Here is a 17,609-nt window from a genome sequence, read left to right as displayed (position 1 = left end):
TGTTAACAGTAGATGTTAACTAGCCAGATGTTAACAGTAATGCTAGAGTGGAAAAGTGAAAAAACACCAAAAACTTAGAAAATACCAACTATGTGACAAGTACTGTGTTAGCTTCTTGACTATATTAATAATTGCATACTTAAATTTAATTAAATTTTACCATATAAATAATTCATACAGCCTAACTTCATTGACATTGCCTCTCTGAGAATACTCTTTCCTTCTCAGACAGAGCAGATGTCTGGAAAAAGCCCAGACTTTGCATCTGAACACTTGATTTGAGCAGACTGGGCTCTGCAAAATTCTAGCTGTCGAACTCAGAGCAAATTATCTTAATGATCCTGGACTTCTCTTTTCTCGTTGGCAGAATTCAAAATGCTACCTAACAACTGGCTAATAGAGCAAAACCAAGTATATTAGAACTCACTGCAATAAGGCAGAAAACTGCCTCGATGGGCTCTTTGCAGTGTCTCTCAAGAGGGACATCAGAAATGAAAAATTAACAGGATTTGGAGTTCTGGACTCAAGTGGTGGGGTTGTGCCTTTCAAAGTTGGGAACTGACCAGGATCTGGTAAAGGTGATGGACCCAGCAAATCTGGATAGTTATAAGGTCAATAAGTGAGCTACTTGCCTCGGTGAGCAGTCTATTATCTCCAATAAATTAATCTCTGGGAATTTCTTATCTTTTCCTGGGACAATCTCCTAAGTCATGCTGACATTGGTAGTTCATGGTCTCATCAAAGCATATTAACACAGACAGTCTCAATTGTTACATCTATAAAATGGGTATAATAGAATTTCACAGGTAGTGTGAGAAATTATGTAATATAAATCACTATTAAAATATATATGATGGCTGACTTTTATTTTTATACTTATTTTTAAAAACCAGTTGAAATTTTAACCTTGTCTCATTTTGTTTTTCTTCCCTCATTTCAAGTTTAAAGCAAACAAGGATAGCATAGTTCTCTTACTTATGGTTTTAGTTGTGAGCCAAAATGCCAAATCGGGTGATATAAAAGTATATCCTTTTATATCTGAATAAGGTGTGATTAAATATCTGATAATAAATAAATAAAATATCTGAATAAGGTGTGATTTATTAGGATCTCAGGTCCCCTGTCTTTGTTAGGCAACTTTGTCTGCAAGTCAAACGCATAGTAATTATGCTAGTGTACCAAATAATGTTTAATAAACAAATAGTGACATCTTGTGGCCGTTCAGCAATATGCTACACTTTAAAGCAACAATACAGAGTATAAAAATCTACAAACTTTGTTAATACCTGTGAGCAGGGAGCTATACACTTCTGGGCTCGCAATTTTAAATACATTTCTTGCCCTTGCTAGAATTAGGACATGAGAAAATATCCTTTGAAGAAATATAAGTGTAGATACATACATATAATGAAGTACATAGAAATATATTAAGAGAAAAGAAGCTAAAGGTATTATTTTTTTTATTAGACTATTCTGAAATAGGATGTGGGTTTGTGTTACTTGCTAGATACATTATTGGTATTTCAAGATTTTATTGTCAAACATATAGAAATATTACTCTAATTTCACATGGAACAGAATTTTTTTTAAGATTTTATTTATTTACTTGAGAGAGAGAGAGAGAGAGAGCACGAGTGGGAAGGAGGAGCAGAGGGAGAGGGAGAAGCAGGCTCCCCACTGAGCAGGGAGCCTGATGCGGGGCTCGATCCCAGGACCCCGGGATCAAAACCTGAGCCCAAGACAGACACTTAACCGACTGAGCCACCCAGGCACCCTGAAACAGAAATGTTTTTTACTCTCTATATTACAAATCTCTTCAGTGAATAATTGTTCTTGAAAGCATAGTTATGAATGCTTGCTGTGAGTACTAATAGCATCTTGAGGAAAATGAACCTTCATGGTTTATGGAAATTCTCCTCCAAATATTTCAGCTGGTTTTGTGCTCTCTCTCAGAATGGAACACCGGCTTGTCTTCAAACCAACATACACATGGACTTTAAATTCAACTGTGAATGTGTTTCCTAAAAATCTTCAGAATTATCAGTTAGTTTAAAAAATAATTAAAATACGCTTTCAGAGCTCATAAATTATAAATCTTGTAAAGAACTCTTCTCCCCACTAGAAATAATTTAAATTTAAATGTGTAAGAAAATTAAAAAATGAATAAACTCGGTGTTAGAATTTAGCAAACAGCCCTTCCTGCCTTCCCCTGCCACTTGCTTCAGCAACATTTAGTTAGAGCCCACTTTTTGCAAAGCGCTGGTTAGGCACGATCAATGATATTGCCTTATTATTTTATAGAAACAATAATTATTGGGTGCCTGGGTGGCTCAGTCGTTAAGCGTCTGCCTTCGGCTCAGGTCATGATCCCAGGGTCCTGGGATCGAGCCCCGCATCTGGCTCCCTGCTCCGCGGGAAGCCTGCTTCTCCCTCTCCCGCTCCCCCTGCTGGTGTTCCCTCTCTCGCTGTCTCTCTCTCTGTCAAATAAATAAATAAAATCTTTAAAAAAAAAAGAAACAATAATTATTTTCTGTCCCTCTAATCATTGACCCTACTGTCCTTTATTTCCATAAACATCTTTGCTACACCACAATTAAAAATTACTTTTGTAGGACCCCAAATTTTCCAGTACTGCTTGGAAAATAAGTTGCCTTATACTATTAATTTATTGATACAACAAGTGTACTCAAAGAAGTGAACATTTCAGGAATCTTATAACTGTGAAATTTGTATAAAAGACCAGATAGCCTCAGGTACAGTTGGGTCTGGCTGCCTTGTGTCTGAGCCATGCAAGGTGGGGCCCCAGGAAACAAGTGTCCACTTTTTACCACCAACCTTCACCATACTCCTGAGAGGTCCAGGGATCCCCAGGACCATCATATGGTGTGAACTTTAATTCTCTAAATTAACTCCACATGAGATTTCATGCTCTGTTGAGAAGTACTTTAATTATTATTAGTCTCTTAAACTAAAGTGCACCTCTTTCTTTCCTTTAGCCCCAGTTGCTCCGGAAATCACATCTGTGGAGTATTTCAACAGTCTGTTATATATCAGTTGGACATATGGTGATGACAAAACTGACCTCTCCCATTCTAGAATGCTACACTGGATGGTTGTTGCAGAAGGAAAGAAGAAAATTAAAAAGAGTGTATGTTTCTTTGAATCCCAGTATGGGGCATCTGAACATTCATTTACATAAACTATTGAAAACCATTAAGCAAACATTTATTGAAACATTAAACAAATGTCTTACGCTCGTTGGCACTGTTTTGGGCTCCGATGATAGGACAGTGAAGAAAAATTTTAATTCTTCTTTTCAGAGAGTTTACCTTTTACTCTTTAACAGTGAGTTGTACTAGTTATAACTAGTAATTCATTTATATTTAAAGTTAGGATTTGAGCTTTTCCTTCAGGATGTCAAACATTTTCAAGAAAACCACAGTGAATATGTTTTAAAATTTTCTCCATGTATCACCAATGCCTAAATATTTGAGTATGTTGGAAATACTGATTTCTTTTCTTCTGCTTTATTAAACTTTTTGACATTACATTAGTTAAGGTACAGACTAAATTACTGGAAAAATAAAACAACAAAAAACAAAACTCGAAGATTGTGGCTCAAAGAAAATAAAGTTTGTTTCTTTCGTGCTAGCACAGGACTGTCAGGGCACCTCTGCTGTAAGGTATCAATCATCCAGGGGTCCAGATTCTTTCCATCCCGTTGTTCCATCTACCACGGTGTAGTCGTCATCTGCATAGGTGAACGTGCATAGTCATTAGATCCATATTCTAGCCTGTGGGGAGAGGAAAAGAGAAGATGTGGGAGCCCAACACTTACTGGGTGTGGACAGAATTATAAGCTGCCCGTGTGACTTCCACTGACAATCGATTGGTCAGAGGTGGGTCACATGGTCCCCTCTAGCTATAGGGGGGGCTGGGAAATTTCATCTTTCATTAAGGTGACTATAGATATGACTAGGTTTCTTCTGAGCTTCCCAACTAGGGCTGAGTAATGTACACATCAGTAGCAACCCAGCAAATGCCTTTTTTAAAATTTGCTGTGAAGATGAGAAAAAATATCAGAGGAATACCTATTCCAACTAGAAAATTAATTACAGGCTGCCTGGGTGGCTCAGTTGGTTAAGCGACTGCCTTAGGCTCAGGTCATGATCCTGGAGTCCTGGAATCGAGTCCCGCATCAGACTCCCTGCTCAGCAGGGAGTCTGCTTCTCCCTCTGACCCTCCCCCTTCTCGTGCTCTCTCTTTCAATTAAATAAATAAAATCTTAAAAGAAAAAGGAAAACTAATTGCAAAAAATATTCTGATAGGTATTATGCATTTTTAGAGCTACCTTGCATTTGGCTCAGCTGAGGAATTTATATCATTTTCAAAGGAAATAAAGTATCCATAAGGTTGTGATCAACTGTAGATTGATTACACAGAACAGAGAGGGAATGCCTGCTATAGTCCTGTCGTTGTTTGGAGTGGTATTCAAGTTCATTAGAAATTTAAACCCTCGATTTTGATGGATCTTGCAGGTCACACGCAATGTCATGACTGCAATTCTCAGCCTGCCTCCAGGAGATATCTACAACCTCTCAGTAACCGCTTGCACAGAACGAGGAAGTAATACCTCCATGCTCCGACTTGTCAAGCTAGGTAAGAAGAATGCACATGCGTGTGTGTGTGTGTGTGTGTGTGTGTGTGTGTTGACAATAGTCATGTCCAGAGAACTGGTGTTTGCATCTCTTGATTTGTCATGTCTTTGCAATTCAGTGAAATAACGGAAAAATGGCTCACTCTCTTTTAAGTGTAAAATAAACATGTATACTACTAAAAGAGTTAAGTTCAACTTATTATGAGTTTCTGTAAAAGAAATTTTTACTCTGCTGAGAGACAGGAGGATTCACCATCCTCAGTGAGATTAGAGAAACCAAGGAGTCTGAGGAATTTAGAGGAGACAAGGCTTTAGAGATTATCTAATATGGTGTTCTCAACCCTATCAGACACCATTCCTTCTCATAGGAGCATAATGTGATGCCCTCTTTAATAACTCAAATTGAAACTCATACATAAAATAACCCACATATTGATTTTTTATGTTGATATAATGTCCTAACTCTAATCTAAAACCAAGATAAAAGAAAAAAATATATCACAAAATTGTATGGATCCCCTATGTATTTGTTCAGATACAGTTCTTCTGTAAGTCATAATGAAATTGCCTGTGACTACAAATAATTAAAATGAACAAGTTTGAGTTTACAAGATGCAAAGGAATCAGTGGTCCTTCCATACAAGTATAAAAGTAAATGAAAAAGTGAATAAAATAACTGAGCAAGCATAAGTACAGGTGGACCCTTGAATAAAACCTAGTGTTACGATAAGAGACTAGAGATATTTGCCTATGATGAGAGAAAGAGGAAAATAACCTTCATTAAAGTAAAAGAGAACATGCCAGGAAAAATAATGGGCTGTGGATGATGGAAAATGAAGAAAGTAATAATATTCTTGCAAATGAGCTAGAAATTATTGTGTAGTGTCGCGTCAAAATTATTTATATTATGAAATACAACTAGGAAGTGACACTGTTTAACACAAAACGCACCTTCTACATTCAACAGTCTTCCATGTAGCGAAGAATACATTTAGTTTCTGATACATAAAGGGACCCCAGAGATAATAGTCCATAATCAGCAGCAAGCAAAAGAGAATAGATTGGCAAACAGTTGTGGGGTAGTTTCAGTGTACGAGGGGCAAGCTGGAAACAAATGCACTTCAATGTGTCATTTTCACAGCAGAGGTCTCCTCTTCATACTTCGAAAATGAAAAGTATAGAGAATAGCAATACAAATATTTTCAAAACACTTAATGCAACTTATTGACATCCCTCCTTCAGACGTCTGCTAATTTGACTCTGTATCTAAGCCTATTCATAAAAGTGTCAAATTGTCACCATTACTACATATGTTCAGATGTGCAGCTGTAAGTAAAGATGGATTCAGGGGTAGGGCCGCCTGGGTGGCTCGGTTGGTTAAGGAGCCGACTTGTGGTTTTGGCTCAGATCATGATCTCAGGGTCATGAGATCAAGCCGCATGTCGGGCTCTGCGCTCAGCATGGGGTCTGCTTCAGAGTCTCTCCTTCCTCTGTCCCTCCCCGCTACATGTGCACTCTCACTCCCTCTCTCTCTTTCAAATAAATAAATAAAATCTTTTTTAAAAAAGAAGAAAAGTAATAAAATATAATAAAATAAAATAAAAAAATAAAAAAGAAGAAAAGCATGATCCAGGGTGTTTTATAAGCAGCTCAGACACCCTGAGTAGCATTGCTGGCAGTGATGTGCCTTTAGAAAACTCTTACACCCTAATTCTTCTTCATGACAACTTTCTTCTAAATTATTTTACCTAACTTCTTGAAAAAAATTTCCAAGATTATCATGTTGTAAAGTACTCGCAGTTATATTTATAGTGTATCTATACTGATGTGACATTATAAAGGTATGTGAGATGGGGGACATGGGACAGTTTTTCCGTTTGGAGCTTTCTTGATCATTTCAGGACATCTAGCACTTCTGCTTCCCGCCCACAGAAGGCCAGTTAGCAACCTTCCCTGTGACTATTAAAAACATTCCTGCAAACTTACAAACACCCTCCCACTGAGAACCACAAGTTCAATTTCATTCACTGCAGGCAATCTGCTCTTCTTCCCCAGCTATCCATACTTCAATTCTAGGAATGCAGAGATCATCAGCTTCCAACCTTGTATGATCTTTCTATTAAGAAAAAATTGCCTGCCTATCCATTCCAACTGTTATGTCTGATTTTGTCCTCCATGGATATAAAAATCAGTTCAAAACTTGTTTTTAGGTAACTGGAATTGCTTAAAGATTATGCTCACTTTCCCCATGCCTTTCTTTTACCCAGCTTCATGATGACAGGAAGCTGTGTTTCTTGGGTCCTAGCTGCTTTCTCTAACTCATTTGTTTTTTTTTAGTCTTCCTCGAAGTTCAAAGGTAGGTCTTACCAAAGTAGCATTCAGTGAACCTATTGCCACCTTCACTGTTATTTTATTTTATTTTATTTTATTTTTACATTATGGCTGATATATGATCAGGAGTATGAGTTAAAATCATGAGCTGATACAATTATACTCACACTACAAAGGACTAGGAGTGAAAATCATGATAGTTCCCAAATTTATCATGAACTTTGGAGCCTCCATGTCTCCTTGTTAATAGACGGAACTACCTAAACCACTTTAGAAAGGCCCTTTAAACTTTTCAAGAAGAGAAGGCAAGTTTCCATAGAAATTATTTCTTGGAATCAGCAAGGTTTTCCCTTTTGTCCTCTAAATATTAAGTGAAATATTGCCTCTCTATTGTTCCTCTCTGAAAATAAGATAATGTGTATATACTGGGCCTGAACTCAGCCTTTTTTTCCCCCCTGAAAACTAAAATTGAAAACTAAATAACCTCACCTTTTTATCCATTTGTCTAAAAGTCTATTTTCTATTCTACTAATTTTCTATTCTACTAATCACATTATTGCGTTTTTTTTCAGCTCTTCCAATTTCCCATAACACACAGGCCTTGCCTACTTCAGATGTTCAATAGATACTCATCAAACCACACTGCAACCACAGACCTCAAAATTGAAAATAATATTGCAAGTTTTACCTTTCAGAGAAGTAAAATAACATTTCACTTCAGTAATAACTGATTGCAGGTATTTTGTATTTCACAAAATTTTCATTCTACTCACTTTATGTTTCCTTATGGCATTCATTTGGTATACAGAGAAGTCATATTAATTCTACTTTACAGAAACATGCAGCTTTGGCACACAGATTGTTAGGGCTTGTTTGAATCAGAATGATGTTGTTAGAGCTGGGACCAAAGCTGGTTGGGCTGGGGCATCTGGGTGGTGAAGTCGGTTAAGCATCCAACTCTTGATTTCAGCTCCAGTCATGATCTCAGGGCTGTGAGATCAAGCCCAGTGTCCAGCTCCGAGCTGGGTGTGGAGCCCGCTTAGGATTCTTTCTCTCCCTCTTCCTCTGCTCTCCCTCCTCCCTCTCTAAACAAACAAACAAACAAACTGGTTGGGCTAACCTTTCATTCAGTTTCACTGTGATAAAAGCCTCTTTGCTCTACTTGCCATCATGGAGAGCAGAATCGACATCTGTGAGAAAAAAACAGGCTATTGATGAATCCAGTATAATATAAATTAATCCAAGATGGCATGTGCAAGGATAGAGAGCCCTCAGACAATTGCCAAGGATTTCCAACTATTATATCATCAATAAGCATAGACGAGAAGACACTACCAACAGTGGTGCTGTTTGCAGGGCATTGAGCCAGTCATCCTATTAAGAATTTTAGGTTGCCAGGAGTCTCACAGTATCATGGTGGTGTGTGATGACAGCTCTCTTTGGCAGTCAATACAAATGTCAATCAAATCTGCACTAAGACATGTCATTTTACAAGAACTTATTGGTTGACATGCAACTGTGGCTTCAACCAGCAACCAGTCATAACTTCTGGTCTTCGTGAATCCACTTAAAACTCTGGGCCAACCTTAAGAAGATTTGGTAAGTTTACATCAGATGATCAACCATTTAAAAAAAAAAAGAAAAAAGAAAGGGAAAGAAATAAGGAGGGGGAGTGTTGGGCATATCACAAAATAGCTCTACGGTAGTGGAATATCCATTCATTCATTCGTTTAATCAATACAGAGAACCTTCTAAGAATTGTGCAGTTGCCAGACTACTTGTAGTAATGAATTCAAAGGGCTACTTTCAGTTTCAAGGAACTTATGATCTACTGAAGGGGGAGATCGTAAGAAGTGCTGTGTACTGTATTAAAACAGGGTAGTGTGGGACAGATTGCGTATGCAGCAAAACCTTTCTCTGAGGAAGCAATGATGGGAGGTATGAATAACAAGAAAGGATCTGCCGTGAAAAGTTTGGAAAAAGGCATGCTAAGCAGAGGGAATAAGCAGAGGCCAGATTATATAGGATTTCTAAGAAGATAGAGTTGAGATTTTATTTTGAATGCAATAAGAAAGCATGGAGAGAATTAAAAATAAACAGTCTAACATATTTAAAATAATTCTTCTGGTTGCTCAAGGGAGGAACAGTTGTTGGTCACCAATGAAGACAGGGAGACCAATTAAGGGACCATGTGTCCTAAGCTTAAAAATAGCACTCTAGGGGCACCTGGATGGCTCAGTGGGTTGGGCAGCCAACTCGATTTTGGCTCAGGACATGATCTTAGGGTCATGGGAACAAGCCCCATGTCGGGCTCTGTGCTCAGTGTGGAGTCTGCTTGAGATTTTCTCTCTCCCTCTGCCCCTCCCCCTCTCTGTTTCTCTCTTTCTCTTTCTCTCTCATATAAATAAATAAATCTTTAAAAATAGCATTCTAATTCAATAAGTTACATGGGAAATTAAGGCAACTTTGACTTAAGTGGTAATAATGGAGAAAAATGGACAGAATTCAGGAGTTATTTTGGAGCTTGTGTCCACAGAGCTTTCTGGTGGGGTGAAAATAGGAAATAAGAGAAAGGGAAATTAAGAATGACTTTCAGGCTTTGCTCTTGAGCAATTAGGGTGGATGGTGGTACAATTCATTGAGGTTGAGGACTAGAGAAACCAAAAGAGGAATAAACTCAGGGTAGGGTGAGAAGCACAGATTCTTCTTTGGACATAAAAAAATTGAGAGGACATCCAAGTACCGTTGTCAAATAAAATGATCATTTTTATGTGTCTAGAGATGAGATCAGGGGAGAATTCCAGACTGGAGATATAAATTTTGTAGTGTCTCGATGAGATCACTAACTAGTAAGCAGAAATAGAAAAGAACCACTCCGGCACTTAGACACTGAGCAGAGGAGGAGTCAGCAAGAAAGACTGGGATGGTACAGCCAACGAGGTTCAGAGAAAACAAGAAACAGAATGTATACACCACCACTGTCAAAATTCTGCAGTATCCTGACCACAGTTGTGTTCAGACAGGTTCAAGATAAAGAATCAGGGAACTTCAGTCTTTTGAGGTGCTAGGAGAGATTTGGAGATAATTCAGCACAATGCCTTCATTTGAGCAACTTGGAACCTAGAGAAGTTTGACTTTACAAATTGTTGAGTCTGGGTGAAGAAACAGTGATTCAGCCCTTTTTATCCATCTGCTGCTTATGTTTTCCTGGATTTGGAGTGTATTTTTTTTTCTAGAAACTTCATTTTTTAGTGAACACTTCTAACAGAGCAGGGAGGTGTTCCACACCCACTTGGGTGGCTTTCTCTGTTCCTCTTTTGGAATTTGGGTATTAATAACAGTTTGATTTTCTTAATCACAAAAGGTTTTATATAGATTAGAAATCTTTAAAACATAGTTTGACTATAAATAAAAAAGAATCAAAATACTTTTAGATGTGAGGAATTTGGGGCATATTACAATCTCTCTCTTTCTCTCTCACAATATTTCAGTAGATTACAAATAATTATTTACACCTTGATGAAAAGTAATTTCTGACTTTATAAAAGCCCAGCTATTACACAGTGCTGCCCTTCAGGATCTCACTCTCAGTTGAGAAAATTTGTTTATTCTTATGTTGAAATCTTTGAGTTTACAATTTTAGAAATAGTTGCTTGGATATATGCAGTCCTTATTTTTCACAGGGAGTGAGTTAAGTGTTGTAAGTCAGAGCACACTGAAGTCTAAAGTACCTCTCCTTATCCACCCGGGCCCTTTTCTTGGATCTTCTCTTAGTAAGGGACTACCTTGTTATCCCTCTCGCCCCCCACCAAAAAGAAACTAATTTAATAAGATACAAATGTGACTAAATTGTGTCAATGTAGCACAGAGAAAAGGAAAGAAAGATGGATGAATGAATGCATGGAAGGGAAGGGAAAGAGAAAGTGAAAGAAGAAAGAAAATATGCATATCCATTCTATCCATCCATCCATCTATATTTATTTACTTATTTATAGGCTGCCAGTCAGAAAAAAATCTAATAAACTAAGATACTGTACTTTGAAAAATTTAATTCAGATCAAGCCCCATGTCGAGCTCCCCTCAGTGGGGAGTCTGCTTCTCCCTCTCCCCCTGCTCATGCTCTCTCTCTCTCTCTCAAATAAATAAATTTTTAAAAATAAAAAATAAAAAAATAATTCATTCTATACATCAACAAATATTTATTTAGCATTTACTATGCTCTACATACATACATAGGTGCTGAGAATACAGAAATGAACAAAACTGACAAAAATTTCTACCCTCATTCTAGTGGAGAAAAAGAGACAACAAACGTAAATATAAGGATGCCAGATGATTACACATGTTATGGAGAAAAAATGAAGTGGTGAAAAAAGTGTTATGGGGAGTAGGGTGCAATTTTTGTAGGGGGTGGCATAGGTTACGCTTCATGGTGAAGGTGGTATTTCAGTCAAAACCTGAAGGAGGTGAGGCAGTGAGCCAAACAGATAAGTGGGAGGTTTTATAGGCAGAGGGAACCACGGGTGCAAAGCTCCAGAAGCAGTAGTGTACCTGGAAGGTTCAAGGAAAAGTCAGGAAGACAGTATGGCTGAAGTGGAAGGAACAAGGGGAAGAGTAGTAGATAAAATGACAGAGAAGTAACAAGGGAACAGATCATGTAGGGTCCCTGAATAGGTGTTTCATTCCAAGTGAGATGGTACTCCACGGGATGGTTCAAGTGACGGAGTCACATGACCTGACAAGTTTCACAAGATTGCTTTGGTAAGAATAGAGTGTTCAGGGATTGAGGTAAAATGGGAAACCAGGTAGATAAGGTGACCGTACACCCAAGTTACCACAGATAATACCAGTTTACACCTGCTATGGATCAGTTAAAGGCCAGTCACCCTCTTTTGCAATCCTTTTCTTACCCAAAAAGTATTTCAATTTGGACACTTCTGATAAATTACATAGTTAACTGAAAGTTAGGAGGCTATTGCACCTATCTAAGGCTATTGCACCTTGCCTGCACCAGGGTGGTAGCTGTGAAGGTGATGAACAGTGATCAGATTCAAAATTTATCTTGAAGATGAAGCTGAGAAAGTCTACTGCTGGATTTAGATGTTGTCTATGAACGAATGAAGTAAGTCTAGAGAGATGCCAAGATCTGGGTCCTGAGCAGTCAGACGGGAAGATTATGGGAGAGGCAGATTTGGGTGAAAGACCAGAAGCTGAGGTTTGGATGCATCAATATTTGAAGGTGTCAAGCATTAAAGAACAGATGTTGAGTGGGCAGTTAAAGGAGCTTGGATTCTGGGAGATTTCAGAACTGGGAAGTGTAAATTTGAGGGTAGTCAGGAAACAGACTTGATGAGGTCATCAGGGAATGAATGAAGGAAAAAGAATGCTATCTATGGACTGACCCCTGGCACTCCAGCTTTAAGAAATGGAGGTGGTGTGAGGGAACTAGTAAAAGAGCCTGAGAAGGAATGGCCAGTGAAGTAAGAAAGAACACAAAGCAGTGTGATACCCAAAGAACCAAGCAAAGAAAGTGCTTGATTGATCAACTTGTCGAGCCTGCTGGTAAGTCAAGTAAGATGTGGAATGAGAATTGACTGCTGATGCGAGCAACCCAGAAGTCATTGGTGATTTGGGGAGGAGGCATTTGGGTGGAGTGTAGTGAAGACAAAATATTTCAAATATTAAAAGTAATTCAAGAGAGAATAAAAGGAGAACAACTGAAGACAGCTGGAATAACAAAACTTTTGAGGGGTGTGATTATAAAGAGGAGAAAAAATGAGCAGGAGCTGAAGACAGAATCCAAGAGTTTTTAATCTTTTTTGCTGGATTTGTTTTCTTTTTCTTTGTATTTTTTGAAGTGGGTGGAAACAGCTTTTCAATGGGCTAATCAGAATGATTCAACAAAACAGGGAAAATTGATGGGGCAGGATGGTTAGAGGTGACACTCGTTAAAACGATGTCCTTGCTTGGGCCAAAAGTGGTAGGACTCTGGGTGCCACTGGAGGGGGTGGCCCGAGACTGAGTGAATCTGTAGTAAGGAAGAATGACAGAGTATATGGGCACCAATGGGGTAGGCGAGTCGGGTGGGGGCGATGATGAAAGCTTGTGGAAGACTTCTGCTACTGACTTCTTACAAACATGTGTTCTTTAGGTTTTCAGAGGATCATGACTGCCATGCTACCCCTCTTGTAGAGTCCTCCATGGCCAACAGCCTCGTGCCAGCATTATCTTCTGGGTTGGGCTACCAGGCATGTCACTGTTCCATGGCTCCGTCTCATCCCAAGACTAACTGATGCCCCTTCTCGATCTCTTTCTCTCCCATTTCTCACTGTGGTTCTTGTGAGTTTCACTGCCATTTGTCAGCTGCCCACAGCCAAGCCACACAACTTCAGCACTTCCTTAAAAGCACTTCTCCTATATACCATAAAGTGATTTGCAGAGTTTGTAGGTTTCTGTTCAACATATTGGAAGAATCTGGATGATGGACAGATAGGGCCATGACTGTGATGTCCGGCACTGATCTCAATGTACAAGCAAGTGCCCACTCTGGAAAAGTTGGTCTTCTAGAAAGAGGAACTTTTCAGGAGGCCCCATCATCCTAGTTATATGGAAATGAATGGCAAACACCCACATTTTTAGGGAGGAATCCAGGTATAGAAAGGACCCTTAACTAGGCGTATGGAGGTCTGGATCCCAGTTCTTGCTCTCACAGGCAAGTCATGTTACCTTAGAAAATGGGTTGGCAGGTGCCTGGGTGGCTCAGTAGGTTAAGCGTCTGCCTTCAGCTCAGGTCATGATCCCAGGGTCCTGGGATCGAGCCCCATGTTGGGCTCCCTGCTCAGCAGGGAGTCTGCTTCTCCCTCACCCTCTGCTACTCTCTCTCTCTATCTCTCTGTCAAGTAAATAAATAAAATCTTTAAGAAAAAAAAAAGAAAGTGGGTTAGGGCCTCTGGATTTCAGGTGCCTCATCTATAAAGTGAGGGTCTGAACTAAATGGTCTTTAATGTCTCTTCCAGTTTCAGAATTTAGTTCATACCTGAGCTCAGAGTAAAGGCAACAAGGCTAATGATACAATAAGAGTCGTGACCTTTTTCTAAGAATTTGGCAAAAATAACTCCTAACTAAATAAAAATGCTAGGTAAAAAACCATATTCTTGGAACCAAAAAAGGAGGAAGTAGGAAATGTTGTTTTGAAACTAAGTAAGGTTAAATGGGAGCTTTCTTTGAAAAATTCTACTTATCTTCAGAAGTTACCAGAGCTGGTGAAATCATAAAAATACCCAGTGACTCACAGAAGGGAATATTACACTTGCTATCATTAAGGCATAAAGAATTTATTTAAAATGTAATAGAAATCACGGGTATTTCTAATGCCTGAGAAAATCCTATGTTTTGCATATGGAAAGGGCCTGATTATAATGTAATATTTGCCTGAATTTTTTAAATAGTTCCCCATGTTGTTTTTAAATTTTCTCATTACTTTTTAAAGGAATCTCCCTAAATTGACAAGAGAATAGACTTAGTAAAGGTTTAGTAAACTTTGGATCTAACCCAGGTTTCTGTTATTTAATATAAATTTTCATCTTCTTAATTTCACTGCCTACCAATCTCAACCCACTATGAATAATTTCTCTAACACTTTTTTTGCCCCTTTCAAGTAGTGCTTTCTTCTGCAGATGTTGTTTTTGACCAAGCTGAACATAATTTATGTGGCTTGCACTGTAAAAGTCACGAATGTTTTCTTTGACCAAGTTGAATATAAGTTAGGCTTACACTCTTTAAGGTAGAACTGCCTGCCTTGAGGAAAATAAAAAATAGATTTATTTTTAAAAGACCAATAATAATGTAGATGTTAAAGGCCATTCTTTGTGTATGAAAAGGACCCTCGCAAATTGCTGTCAGTGATGCTGAGGATTGAAAACAGATTTTATCATATCGAATCATTTTTTGCAATGTTTCTTTCTATTGAATTCCCCTTATCACCAATGTCACACATTTGGAAAAGGACTCACCAGCTTTAGAGGTATAAACTATAAACAGAATGAAACTAGGAGGCCCTTGTGGATATAATCTTGGCCTCATTAACATCATTCTATTGGCAGCTAAACTGATGGGTCCTATTAAAATAAGAAACAAGGTAATAATTGTCAGAAAAAAGATGGATTTGAGACAATAAATACATTCTCTTCTGCTCCAACGCGAAATATTACAACCTGACTCCCTTTGGGATTCCCTAGGAAAGGAAGAAATTTGCTGCCAGAGCAAAGAATAAGAGTCAGGCACCAGCTCATCCTTTACCCAAGGTCACCTTCACTCCCCTGAGATCCTAGGGAACAGCTTGAGCCTCTCATAAGCCAATCAAAATTAAATGTGGAGCTAGCCTTACAGCTTTCCTTTCTGCCCATGTTCTGTGCCTTGTACTTAATTTCCTTATAAAATTAAGTTGGATTCCCCACTCAAATAGGAGAGGCATTGAAAGGAAAGAAGAGAAGGAAAAGAAGGCTGAACAGTTGAGTATAACACCGGCAGTGTTGGAAAGCTCATAGAGAATATTTTAAAGCCAACAACCCCGTATCCGTACCTTGTTTTATAAAGAGCCCATCTGTCTCCTTTCCCCATATCCACAGGTTTTCCCGTCAAATATCATGGACTCTGAAGTGATTTTAAATGAAAGGAAATCTGACATTATGAAGCCAGGGAATTTTGAAGAAGCTAAGGTTTAAAATGTCATTTTGAGAAGTAGGAAGTGCTAGCCAGGGGATGTTCTATAACTAATGTCTGCCTGGCTCTTTATATTCTAGAAAATGTTTTTGTGTATGTTATCTTAAAGCTCGTTTGCTCTTCATAACATCATTAAGGCCTTCCTCTTGCTCCCTTTTATGAACTGGACTGGATTTGATGTTTTGAAGAGTAAGAGAACTATATTCGTTTGCTAGAGCTGCCATGACAAAATATCACAGATTGGGTGGCTTAATCGACAGAAACTTATTTTCTCAGAGTTCCGGAGGTGAAAAGTCCAAGATGCAGGTATCAGCAGGTTTGCTTTCTCGGAGGCCTTTCTCCCGGGCTTACAGGTGACCTCACCTTCCAGCTGTGCCCTCACATGGTTCGTCTCTTCCCATTTGTCTTTGGTTTCTCCTTGTCTGCCCAAATTTCCTGTTCTTATAAGAACACCGGTCAGATTGGATTGAGGTCCACCCTAAGGGCCTCATTTTAACTTACCTCCCAAAAGGCCCTATTTCCAACCACATGCACATTTTTGAGGTACTGGGGCTTAGGACTTCAACCTAGGAATTTGGGTGAACACAATTCAACCCACAACAGAGATAGAAACCAATAAAAAGGCTTTTCCATGTCATTGTATTCATAATCATATAAAATTGCCTGAACAATATTTAGACACTACTGGGGCACCTGAGTGGCTCAGTTGTTAAGCGTCTGCCTTCGACTCAGGTTATGATCCCAGGGTCCTGGGATCAAGCCCTGCATCAGGCTCCCTGCTCAGCGGAGAGTCTGCTTCTCCCTCTCCCTCTGCTGCACACCCTGCTTGTGCTCGCTCTCTCTCTCTCTCTCTGTCAAATAAATAAATGAAATCTTAAAAAAAAAATATTTAGCCACTACTCCCTTTTGGTTTTGTGCCCGAGGATGGGAAAGAGGAATCATCTAAGTCATGTTAGGCTATGGAGTTTAGCTGACTTTGCCTTCTTATGAGAGGAGCTAGATAACAGAAGGGGAGAAACTCCAACCAGCTTCTGCCAAGAATTTCCACACTTCTGCTCTACCAAACAGTAAGGAATGTTCTAGCCCTGTACTCCATAACTGAAATATAATGAGAGCCAAAGATGTAATTTTAAATTTTCTAATAGCCACATTACAAAATACTAAAAAGAGATAGGTGACATTGAGTTTAATATATCTTATTTAACCAAATATATCAACATAGTGCCATCCTAACATGGAATTGATATAAAGAATTATAAATGAAATATCTTTATTCTTATTTTATACTAAGTCTTCAAAATTCAATCCATATTTCCCTCTTGCAGCTCCTCTCAATGTTGACTAGCCACATTTCAAGTACTCAGTAGCTACATGTGGCTAATAGCTACTGTGTTGGAGAGTACAGTTCTAAAATTTTAATACGTTTCCTGGGGCAGATGTTGTCTTGAGTAGTGAAATTTAATTAGAAGCTCTTTCCAATCCAATTACACCTCCACTTCTGAAATATTGCAATGACTTTCTTTGTTTCCTTTGGAATAGCTGGTGAAATTTCTCTCCAGTACATCTAAGGAAATATACCTGTCACAGAGATCCTAAACAGTCCTCAAGCAGGCGATCTGTGTATGTTGTTCATTGACCTACAGAGCTCATATGCATATGTCTTCCAGAAAAGGATACAGTGATAATGGATAGAGTGACCTTGGAATAATCTATTGCCCCTATATACCACCTGAAAAGAAAATTTTATTACATGGCTGCTCAAAGGTCCCAGGCCCTTTGGAGATTTTCCTGAGGATCCTGCTTATCACCTAGATCCACATTTTTAGTGAGACCCAAAGAAACCGCTACTCCAGTATTCAAGTCATACTCTTTGGACCACTGAAAACACTTGTAATTCATG

At 38.7% G+C, this 17,609-nt stretch overlaps 1 protein-coding gene across 3 annotated transcripts in view; it reads left to right on the top strand.

Moving 5' to 3' along the window:
• The window catches only part of PTPRO (protein tyrosine phosphatase receptor type O), a 234,436-nt gene that overhangs the window by 165,518 nt on the left and 51,309 nt on the right, over positions 1-17,609 (top strand). For all 3 annotated transcript variants that reach the window (XM_073877934.1, XM_025879885.2, XM_073877935.1), the window contains exons 11-12: positions 2,997-3,148; positions 4,539-4,659. In XM_073877934.1, coding sequence (XP_073734035.1) covers positions 2,997-3,148; positions 4,539-4,659 — 273 coding nt within the window. The remainder of the gene's footprint in view (positions 1-2,996; positions 3,149-4,538; positions 4,660-17,609) is intronic.

The sequence above is a fragment of the Callorhinus ursinus genome, unplaced genomic scaffold, assembly GCF_003265705.2.
Source record: "Callorhinus ursinus isolate GAN/ISIS: 27379988/994484 unplaced genomic scaffold, GSC_fseal_2.0 scaffold27, whole genome shotgun sequence".
Taxonomy (NCBI): domain Eukaryota; kingdom Metazoa; phylum Chordata; class Mammalia; order Carnivora; family Otariidae; genus Callorhinus; species Callorhinus ursinus.
This window is presented reverse-complemented; position numbering and strand designations above follow the sequence as displayed.